General features: G+C 43.4%; 1 gene segment (V, D, J or C); it reads right to left on the reverse strand.

The window, feature by feature from the left end:
- Positions 1 to 1,214: 1,214 nt before the first annotated feature.
- LOC100950286 overlaps positions 1,215 to 12,062 on the reverse strand; it is an 18,822-nt gene continuing 7,974 nt past the window's right edge. The window contains 1 exon segment of the V gene segment in view: positions 1,215 to 1,329. Within this exon segment, the coding sequence occupies positions 1,215 to 1,329 (115 nt within the window).

Below are 12,062 nucleotides of genomic sequence, written 5' to 3' on the forward strand. Positions count from 1 at the left end.
GAATGTTAAATCCACTTTTGTTCAATCTCTGATTTTCCCAAAAAAATTCAGTAGGTTTTGAATGTGGACTCAGGCAAAAATATAGCAATTTACTCTCCCCAAAAATGCAACAATAAAGAGTGAAAAACAGATGTCGGGGGAGGGAGATTGAATTATCACCTGTATCTCTGAGGAAGAAAATAATCAGAATAAAATTCAACTGTCCTGATTCCGAGCCCCACAGTAAGATCTGAATCACTGTCAGCAAAGGGGGCAGTCTGAGCTCCCTGCACACGGAGCAACACTTGATATTTGCAATGATAGTTGGGGTCTCTATAGGCACTGAGGTGGGCAGGGCAGCTCCCACCTCAGACTCAGCAGTCAGGGAAGTTTCAGCTCTTTCTCTTGGTCAGAGTAGCATTTGTGTCTGGAGGTGACTAAACTTACTGTGCTCAAGACCTCTGCACATGCACAGAAACTACTGGATAAGAGAACCAATTCATCTCACACTACATTTAACAATACCTCATGAACAGGAGAAAATAAAGGAAAAATGCACCTGAGGTGAATGTGGAAATTACAATTTTACTCTGCCAATAACCTTGATAATTATCACGAACCTCCTTTGTTTCCAACATTACTGAACAAGCATACAAAGCATTACAAAATAGCTGAAAACTACATTCCTCTTGAAACTGCACTGGTGAGGCATATTGAAGAGATGAATCACACTTTACAAAGACACATTGCCAAAATACATCAGGAAACTTATTTGACTGGGGATGAGATGCTGCCAGTTGCCCTTCTGTGGGTTAGAGTGGCTCCCAAAGGCAGACTAAGTTTGAGCTGCTTTAGAATATTACATTGAAGGCCAGTCCTGGTTCCTGCCTTGGTGCAACAACCAACCGACACATGATGAGATTTACCATTGCCAAACGTGTTATGACTCCAGGCACTGTACCAACCTCTGTTCATGAGTCTGCTTCCAGCAGGACCACTCTTTCACAGACAGGGCTGGACCTCCTCTTTGGACAAGTGGTTGAGTGTCCTGCAGAAGTGGACAGAACAAGGCCTAAAGATCAACTGTGCCTGGGAACTGAGGTCATTTAAGATGCTGGTCTCGTCCTCACTCCTCAGTTAAACTCTCTGGTTAAAGCTGGGGGCTCAGCACACTCAGGTCTAAGAGGCACATCCAGCAGACTCCTGCCATCTCTGGAAGCAGGAAGACCATGGGCTCAGGAGCCCTGGAGGACCTGCAGCTGCTCTGTCATGAAGAGGATAAGTGACATGGAAATGACCACCATTGGCTTGATGGTGACAAGGATACCATCTGTCCTTTGAAGATTTTCACTGGACCCAAAAGACAACCCTTTACTTATGATCTTTCACTCTATTGACCCCTCCCTAACCTATCCCACGGCTGATAGGCCTGGGATAGGCCCCTGATGATTGGCCTCAGTAAGATCATGGCCAATCTGACCCTATGTTTGCTGCTGTGTTCAGTTGTACCCATGTCGCCTCTTACACATTAGACTTAGAGAAACCAATTTATCAGACCACCTGTGCATCAACTGTAACTCTTTCCTTTGAGGCCCCATGATTCTCTCTTACTCAGGCCCTGGTGGAAAGTAATGATAAGGACCCACAAGCCCACAGGTGCCCTTTCTACTGGCCAAATTGTCTCCCTAATTGGTTCACCTATTCTAGAGACTCAAACTTCAATCTTTTCTGAACCTCCCCCTTATTCTTAACCATTAATAAATAATTTAACTCCTCAAATGGAGACAGACAGCCAGTTGCCAGAGGGAAATGGTCAACCCCCTCACCCAGACTTCTGATTCAACAAACAGAACTTTATTTTACCCAAAATGCTTCTGCAAACCTTCAGATAGGAGCAGATATTGTTTGTACAACCTTGGGAAAATGTTTGTCTATGTGGACAATGGAAGGACTCTTTGGTCAGAAGATTGTTTAAATAGAAAGACAGTGGAGAAAGTTGCTAATTGTCAGAAGTTGCCTATTGGACCATCTCCCTAAAATTTTTCTGGGGAGTAGCCTGAGGCCTTCTGGGGGAAATACCAGTCGATGTTTCTTTGGTTATGGTTTCTTAGCCATAGAGATTGGAGCTGCCCATCAACACATATTAAGAGATGCAACTAAAAGTGTAAATATTTCACGAATAAACTGTTTCTGCCCTTGCTGTCTACAACATCATCAGACTCCTTTGTTAAGGTAACACTTGACCCTCACATTACCCTGGATTGTGCCTACAAAGCAGGGAGTCTGTGTGGTCACCAATCCCCTCCTACACCCCTGTTCAGCCCTCCTCCAGTTTAGATCCTGTATTAATACAATCAGACAACAGGACACTTGCCTTCAACAGACCTCAAAGCACCAGGGCAGGTTTAATCTGGGATCCTTCAGATACTGGCTCCTAGATGTCTTTCCTTGGATTCCTATTACATGTAGAATTCCTTCACTCATAGGAGACATTCCTAGTTAGGCCTTACTGTTCCATCTCTGGACATGGTGACCTTCATACTAGCAAAACTCATGTGTTATGACCAATAGTTATGCAAGGCTACCTGAAACTGTCAGAGCATGAGAAGAGACACCTGTGACCACTGCTCTTAAAGGGCACAAAAGTGTATTCTCCTAGCCAGGTCAAACGCTTTTCTTCCATAGTCTGCTCAAGAGACCTCTTATAGTAGGAAGTGACCAGCTAAGAGATGATGTCTTTCTGTCTCCAGACCCACAAGTTGGTGGGAAAATGTCTGGTCATGGGAAATGGTAAGACTATAATGGGCTTATCCTGACTGGATCCACTTTTACTCTGACCCCTATAGATATAGCCTTCAGGTTAAAGCTTTTGCTGAGATCTTCACGTATACCAGCTAATAATTCAACTTTGAAAAATAAATGATGAAGCCCAGTCCTGAAGCTAATTCCTGTTGAAATAAGAAACCTGTACAAACAGTCTCATGGTAAAGGCTTACAGGAATACTGTCAACTGAGCAAAATCAACTGAGTTTTACAACCTTCTCAGACTCTTGCTGGCAGATAGATGTCTGTGACTGTCAGTCATCCCTTTACCTTAACCCTTTCTTCTCCCCTTTTCCCTTAACAGAGGAAAGATCTTGAAGTTCACATCACCTTCAGAAGTCTCTTTAAGGCAATTTTTCCCATCTTCTTGGTTTGATGACTTTCTGAGTAAATCACTTTCCTTGCCCCGAATGTGGTCTTTCAACATATTGGCTGTCGTGTCATAAGTGGTAGGGTCATGAATTCAGTCACTAGGGAAGCAGAAGGTTTGAGAAAGTTCTATGAGCCCTTCCCAGGTCCTGTAGGGACCTAAGCCTGAGCCCTGCCTGAGGTTTGGGTAAAGGTCCTGAGCCCAGGGATCTAGAACACAGAACGTACCCTCCCACCCATTTTCAGGAAAAACATGGAGAAAAGGGAGTTGAGATAGTGAAACCTATAGACAAAAGAAAAAAATGGATTAGCAGAAAAGAGGACAAATGGGTCAGTTCTGAATCAGATGTACAGTTATACAGTAGGGGAAGGACAGACAGACTCTAATCATCAGACTTTCCAGTGCACTGACCCTGTCCCAGCTCCCACTGCTCCTAATCAGAAAATCCCACTGAGCACTGTGCCCGGAATGTGACTGAAGACACATGAGATTCCCTTAAACTTCCTCTGGACACTGTTCTTGGTGAAAACTGTAGTGTCATTTTTGCCAATAAAGTGATTTTGTGACTTTTGTGCCAGTGGAAAGAGTCCATACGTTACCAAACCATAAATACTGTATTGTATTTAGACACATCAACTGTTGCAACAGGATTGATGCAGAATTAACAGGATTGATTAACTGCAGAGTATTTCCCCAAAAGAAAGTATTTCATGGAGAGGAAGTCCCAGATCCTGGCAGGAAACCAGCTCTTAGTCACCACCTGTATTTGCCCTGGGCTGTTTGTGCTTTGTGGGTCCCAGGCGCCCCCTGGTGGACTCCTGTGCCCTCAGGAGGTTCGTGTCTGGGCTCACACTGCTGACTCCTCCCTGGAGGGCCATGTCCTCAGACCTCAGGCTTCTATTCTATAGATGCAGAGTGTTCCTGCTGTTGCCTGTGGAGATGGTGAATCAGCCCTTAACGGAGTAGGTGTAGTATGTGGTACCATCAATACTACTAATGCCCCAGACCCACTCCAGCCCCTTCCCTGGGGCCTGGCAGACCTAGCTCATGTAAAATCACTGAAAGTGAATCCAGAGGCTGCACAGGAGAGTCTCAGGGACCCCTCAGACTGGACCAAGCCTCCCCCAGACTCCACCAGCTGCCCCTCACACTGGACACCTGCAAACACAGAGAGACACCTGGTCGGAAACCTCCACACACACTCTCTGTTCTCTCTCTCACATCCATTCACACACTCTGACCCTCCAGTTCTCTGAAAATCACCTTGTAACAGAGCAACAAGGAGGAGCCAACTCAGCCCAGACTCCATGGTTGGTCGTCGGTCTTCAGTCCTGAGCAGCGAGCGGGCAGACCTTTAAGTCCCGAGGCTGGGGCTCCTCTCCCAGAGCTGCAAGAGCAGGGCTGGGCTGGCTTTCATGAGCAGAGGGAGGCCCTATTTGCATGTTCTCCTACTATATAGGAGGTCTGGGGTTGGGACATTGAGGGAGGGCAGGGCCCAGAGCAGGTAAGAGTGTGCTGGGGCAGGAATATGAGAAGAGTAATATTTGATAAAATATGGATTCTTATTGTGAGATTTCACATGATATATACTTGTCATACATTGTCTTAGTTCGTATTTACACATGTGCATGGATGACATAGTGTATGTGTCGTTGTTTCTTTCATGTTACAAATGTGAGGCTCCCCTTGGACCACAGATTGGCTCTGTGATGTGTTCAGTATTTCAACTCTGTTAAGAGTGACTTTTGGTATTTTACCATGAACTCCTCAGCACTAGACACCCCTGTCCTATGGACCCACTCCAGGGCTGAGTTGGGCCTGCCTCGTGGTTTCAGTATTTTTGTCATGGAAACATTCGTAGTTTTCCCACTTGAAGAATTTACCCCCCAAATGGAGAGGACTATGGTTGATGCAGTTGAATTTTTAGGGTTTGGGTCACTTTTTCTTTGAACACTTGTTTCCTCTCAGTAATTCATTATTCTTTGTAGTTAATTTAATGCGGTATAATTGAAATGGACTAAACTACATATATTTAAAGTGTACACATTAGAAATATTTATATATCCAAAATCATAATAAAGTTAGTGAATAAATCAATTTCCTTAACCTCATCTGCTCATCTTCCTTATTTCCTTCCTGTATTATTCTCCTAAGCAGATATTGATCCTTCTCATACTACTTTAGGTTAGTTTTTATTTCCGAGAAATTATATAAGTGGAAGAATACAGTTTTTACCCCTATTACATTGGTTTATTTACTGAATATAAATACTTCCAAATACAGGCATGTTGTTTAGTGTATGAAGCACTGATGGATTCTGATGGGGGTAGTATTCCACTGAAAAAGTTTCATGTAATTGTTGTCTATTAAGCTTTTGTTCAATATATACTAATTAAATTTTCAGTGTCTTACAAGTAAATCTGTGCCTCAGTTTGAAGATGTACCTTGGTGAGAAATACAGTTTCTTGTGTTTATTCTGAGAACAATAACATTGACAACCACAGAGAAACTGCAGAAGATGTAATTTGGGAAACATTCATTAATATCTGAGATAATTGAAGTTGTAGGACTAACAACAAACATGACATGTGGAAAGAGACAAATTCTTGCCGGAATAACCAAGGCCAGGGAGTTTTCTGATCTGGGGCAAAGGCTGCCACATGCAGGGTAGGCTATGATAGGATGAAGCTATGAATATGTATCTCACTGCTGGAAGCAGAGTGTGGTAAAGGCTTTATGGTGGGAAATTCTGCAGGATACCAGGCTCAAGGGGGATTCTATATTCTTATCTTTCCTCTAGGAAAACAGCAGTCACAAAAATTTCCTTTCCTGCAAATCCACTGTGGAAGAGAGAGACAGAGAGCACACACTTCTGAAATGCTTCCAGACTTACCTTTCCTTTACCATTATAAAATTAAAGAATGGGTTTTCAATAAAATCATCAAAAATGTCATCCTAGGGGTACAGTGAGCCCCAGAGGAACTGGGAGGGAACAAAGGTCCACACCACAGTTATGTTCAGAACCACCCCTCACATCCCAGTGGAATAAAAGCCTTGATCTGCAGAGAAAGGCATCACTCTGGAAGCTGAGGACCCTGATGGAGAAACATTGGGGCTGTGAGAGAGAACAATACATAATGACAAGAGATGCTCTGCCCAGGAGGAGAAGAAGGAGGACATGGACCATCAGCTCACCTGGAACAGAGACAGAAGCACCTGGAAGGCAGCACCCAGACCCAGGGTCCAGATGCCTGCCTAGAATCACAGCTCAGGGAGAGGGTCAGAGACTCTGACTTAATTCCAAGCCTTTCTACACCCTGACAGTTTTCAGGTAAATTTCACACTGGAGTGTGTATGGAAGAGCTGGAACAGACAGAGCCTCTTCAGGAGAGCACAGAGAAGAACATGAAGCCAAGCAGGGAACTAAGACAAGGTGTCACTGAGGGAATCAAGTCTCTGATGGACACAGAAGAAACAGATTCAACTCTGGTACCAGTACAAAAGTAGATTTTGAATGTAACCCTGAGAACAGTCTCATAAACCTCCACAATAAAGGGGTAGCAAAGAAAGGATATAAGAATATACAGGCAGCAAATGGGCACAGTAAACTGTAAGGTAACATCTATTGTCCACTGCAACATGTTTGGCTCTCAGCAAAACTTTATAAGATGTTTACTTCGAAGAGAAAGACCAGTGTCATTAGGGGAAAATTATTGGAAGGTTATTAGTAAATGACATAGTCTTAGAACTATCTAACTGAACTATCTAACTAAATAAAACATTTAAATAACCACAATTAGTATGTGGAAATCTCTAAAGGAAAACACAGACTGCAGGATCACACTGGAGACTGCTAATGACAGATGAAAACACTGATAATCCAATGTAAATGAGTTAAATCATCAATGAAATGCAGTTTGGGAATGGAAGAAGCCTTAAGCAAACTCATCAATTGAGTTGGCTCAGCCTACAAATGCAATCAGAAAACTTAAAATTACATTTAAAAATTATTATTATCATCATTACCTTTTATTGTTGTGGATTCATTGAGGGTACACAGAACCAGGTTACACCAATTATTTTGTTAGATAAGGACCCTCTTATATTTGTGTCCTGCCCCCCAAAGTTGTATCATATCCCTTGACTCTCGATCTCCTCCCTCCTTCCTTTTCTCAGCTCTCTCCATCCCCTACCCCCACTGTGTATTAGCATCATAATTGTACAATTAGAAATTACCCACAACAAGTTGCCAAGACAAAAATACTGAAGGATCATATTACTAAAATTCAAGGTGTACTATTGGAAAAGGCAATGGTGACCCAAATCACATGATATTGGTACCAAAGTAGAGACTGAAACCAATGGAACAGAATGCAGAATGTGGTGTGTATGGATTTGTTTTTTTCACAAGATTTCTTTGTTTCTTTGGGCTCTTTTCTGGTTCCAAAAACATCAGATTAATTTTTCAAGATCTGTCAAATATAACATTGACATTTTATAAATTTTAGATTAATATGGTAATACATATGATTAAGTTACATAGTTTGCTTTCGTAAGGTGAAACATGACATGGCTAATTTGATGTGTATTAGATTGAATCTGTAAATTACTTCTGGGAGTATGATGTGAATCCATTCATCTATATCCACCTGATCTTTTACAATACATGAAACGATACTTGCTTGGGACATGAAAACTTACTGAATAAATGGTGCTGGAAAAACTGGATAGCCACCTGCCAAAGATTGAAAAGAACCCTTGTCTCCCACCACTCACAAAAACATTAAAGATGGATTAAAAACTTAAATGTCAGTCATAAATCCTTAATAATTCTAGAGGGAAATGTAGAAAAACTATCTAGGTAGTGGGCTACCCAACAAATTTAAGACTAAGACTCCAATAGAAATCATAGTAAAAACAAAATAAATAAATGAGATTAGATTAAACTGAAATCCTCCTCCACAGGTAAGGATGTAATCAGTAGAGCAAAAAGAAAATCTATAGAATCAGAGAAAAAAGTTCCAGCTGTATGTCCTATACAGGGCTGAAACAAAATATATAGAAAGAACTGAAGCAATTCATCAAGGAACAAGAAAACCATTGAAAAGTGTGAAAACTACATAAAAAGAAACTTCTCAAAAGGTGAAAGACAAATGGCCAGTAAATATATGAAAAACCGTTCAATGCCACTAATCATCACAGAAATGCAAATGAAAATTCCAATGAAACATGACCTTACCCTAGTTAAAATGGCTTTTACTAAAAGGTCTAAAAATAACAGATGTCGGCATGGATGCAGAGAAAAGGAACACTTACACATTATTAGTGGGACTGCAAATTAGTGTAACCTCCATGGGAAACAGCATGAAAATTCCTGAGAGAACTAAAAGCAGACCTAACTTTCAATTCAGCAATCCCATGCAGGGCAGCTACCTAAAGGAAAAGAATTTATTTTATAAAAATACACCTGCACAGGGATGTTTATTGCAGCACCATTCACACTTGCAATGTTGTGGAATCCACACAAGTGCCCATCAATTCATGCGTGCATTAACAAAATATAGTGTATGCACCCATGGAGTTCACTCACTCATAATAATTGATAGATTAATGACTACAACAATTTGGATGGAACTGGAGATCATCATTCTAAGTGACACATCAAAACAGACAGCACATGTACTTGCTACTAAACGGGAAGTAACCAGTGAGCACAGGTGTGCACAGAAGAAAGTAGCATGTAGTGAAAATCAAGGGAGGAGGGGGGAGATAGGAGGGCCCAAATCTTTCCAGTCTAGTGAACAAATCTTTCTTTGAGTCTACTGAACACTATGTGCATGATGGGGACACAGACATGTGTGACTCATGCATTACATAAGTGAGTATGTACCAAAAACATTTGTATTCCATTAATTATTTGAAATAAAATAGAATAAATAGAATCAATTCAGAATTCCACACAACTGGAAGGCCAATCTGGGCTAGAATGCCATATAGAGGATGATCATGGATCTTGTGATGCTTTGATATTTGGAAGAAAACAGCTGACCTACAACCTTCACTATAAGCTGATCTTATATAAAGCACAACTTTCATCCCCAATGCTGAACTAACAATCCTGTATGATTCACTACTATTACTTCTATTATCATAATTAGCTTAATTGTGGCCCCTCTTTCACATTTGATACAGCAAGATGTTCTCCATTCATAATGGTACATTGTCCCTTCTTTCACTTTATTAAAAATAATGTTGGAGGCGGAGCCAAGATGGCGGACTGCAGCCAGCTTTTTACAGAAGCTCCTGTCCAGAAGGAGGCTTAAAGGACAGAAGTTTAGCAAGTTAGCTGATGGTTTGGAGCAGAGCCAAGACAGAAGATTGAAGAGTGCACTTCAACCTTCCTGAGGCGAGCTGCAACCCCAAAAATACAACCAAAAGGTACAAAATCCACCACCAAGTGGATGGGAGTCCCGTCCCCCACAACAAGGGCTCGCAGTTTACTACATGCAAAGAAGCGAGCAGAGTTCAAACATCCTCCCACTCTATCCCAGGGAGAGACCCCCCTAAAAACTGGACCTCCTACCCCTGCTGGCATGCCACGGCACCCTCCAGCCAGGCATAAAACTGTAAAACTGTATAAAACTGTATATATTCCCCACCTGCAACATTGAACTCCAAGGAGTTCCCACGCACCCACTCCGAGATGTGGAGGTTTGTTACCTATGGAATCCAGATTCTTGGGCATCTCCTTGAGAGAAGTGGAGGGGGAAAGGGCTGGTGCTGTTCTCTGGTGACTGTGGCACAGGCGTGAGGAGAAGAAAATCAGCTCAGGGGATGCCAATACAGCAGCAGTGGCATCCTGAGCTGCAAACTGACGCAATTCCAGCCCTGTCTCTCTGGGCAACCAGAGGTTCCAGACAGCAGCCACAGGCAAAACACAGATAACTTTCATAAGTAAAGCACCAGCCCTCAGGGTCTAATACAGCTGACACAAAGGCAGTGGGCTGGCAGAGGCTAGAATTGACACCTGAATATAAACTGCTATTTGTCTGCTGCCCAGAGCTGAATGCAACCTCTGACTTGCACAGAAATCTAGCTGGACAGAAGCCTAATTTAAACACGCAAGGCCCCCCTGCCGAACTCAGATTTCTGGCTGATTTTGCCAGTCATAAACCCCGGGAGCAGTGGCCTACTGGAGTGAATAGGGTCACAGACCTGGGGGATTACGAGTGACTGGGCTCAAGGTAGGGAAGGAGGCATTAACCTTCCCAGACTAACCTATTTGCCGGGTGGGTCTCTTTGCCCTCACAGAGCGGGCCAGGCCCAAAACTGCTTGCTAGAGTTGCACATCTCATGGGTGTCAGAGGAGATCCCTGCCCCAGGCTCCTGCTCCAGGCAGGCCTAGAACTTCTTGCTAGTGCCACGGGGGTCCTGAGGGCAGTGGGAGGAGTCTTCCATTCCAGGTAGACCCAAAACAGCTTGCTAGAGACATGCACACCCCACAGGGGCCAGGGGAGGAGTTCCCTGCTCCAGGCACCCAAGCTGGGTGGGCCCAGAACTGCTTGCTAGAGCCATGTGAGCCCTGAAGGTGGTGGTGGAGGGGTCTACCACTCTGGGAGGGCCCAGAACTGTTTGCTAGAGCCATGTATGTCCCACGGACGGAGGCGGGGGAGTTCCCCGCTCCAGTTCCCACTCTGGGAGGGCACAGATAAGCTTGCTAGTGCTGCATGCATCCAATGGGCAATGGTCAAGGAGTCCTCCGCTCCCCCCAACTACTCTGGTGGGGCTGAACAAGGACTGATCTGGTCACTGGCATACCCTGCACTACCGCTGCCATTTCCCCAACTCCTGGCTGTTCCAGGATGCTGAACTAGGACTGATGTAGCTACTATAGTTCCCCTGTTCCACCAGTTTCCCCAGAGGGGCCGAACTAGGACTGATCCGGCTGCTGCCAGTCTCCTGCCCCCTGGTCGCCCGGCAGGCTGAATGAGGTCTAATCTGGCCATGCACACTCCCATGCAGCTGCTACTGTTCCATTGCACCCCAGCTGCCCCAGCACCTGAGAACTGGGAGAAGACAACAGACACACTCTGCCTGTCTCTCTGGGCAAACAGAAGAAGCCACCAACTGAACAGTACTGAGGCCTCCAAACAAGGTAAACTCAGCATGGGGTAGAATCAGCTGAAACATTCCAGCAACTGGAATAACCAGAGTAGATCAACTCCTCCAAGGGAAAACGGGGCAGACACAATTGAAGACCCCATCCACAAGCAAATGGCTAGGATGTCAGAAATCGAGTTCAGAATGTGGATAGCAAATAAGATTAACAGAATGGAAGAAAAGAAGGAATTAGGAGTTCAAGAAATTATTCAAAAGATGTCTCAAGAACTCAACAATTTCAAAGATAAAATGATCAAAGATTTTGGAACACTGAGACAAGAGTTTGCAGGCTTCAAGGATCTGAAAGACACAGTGGAATCCCTCCGTGACAGAGTGCAACAGACAGAAGAAAGGATCTCTGACTTTGAAGACAAAGCTTTTGAAGGAGCCCAGGAGTGCAAAGATCAAAAGAAATGGAGAGCAAAAACAGATCTCACTCTCAGAGAATTTTTGGATAATTCGAAGAAAACTAATATTCACCTTATAGGAATCCCTGAAGGTGATGAAGTTGCTTCACAAAACATGGAGGCTATTCTTCATTAAATTATGAAAGAGAACTTTCCAGACATGCCAATAGATTCTGAAATTCAGATAGCAGATAGTTTCAGAACCCCAGCACAACTCAACCCAAACAAGACATCCCCCAGACACATCATAATTAACTTCACCAAAGTTAAGATGAAAGAGAAAATTCTGAAAGCAGTTAGACGTAAGAAAACCATAACCTACA

This window comes from Otolemur garnettii, unplaced genomic scaffold, assembly GCF_000181295.1.
Source record: "Otolemur garnettii isolate 467f Iridium unplaced genomic scaffold, OtoGar3 scaffold00368, whole genome shotgun sequence".
Lineage (NCBI taxonomy): Eukaryota > Metazoa > Chordata > Mammalia > Primates > Galagidae > Otolemur > Otolemur garnettii.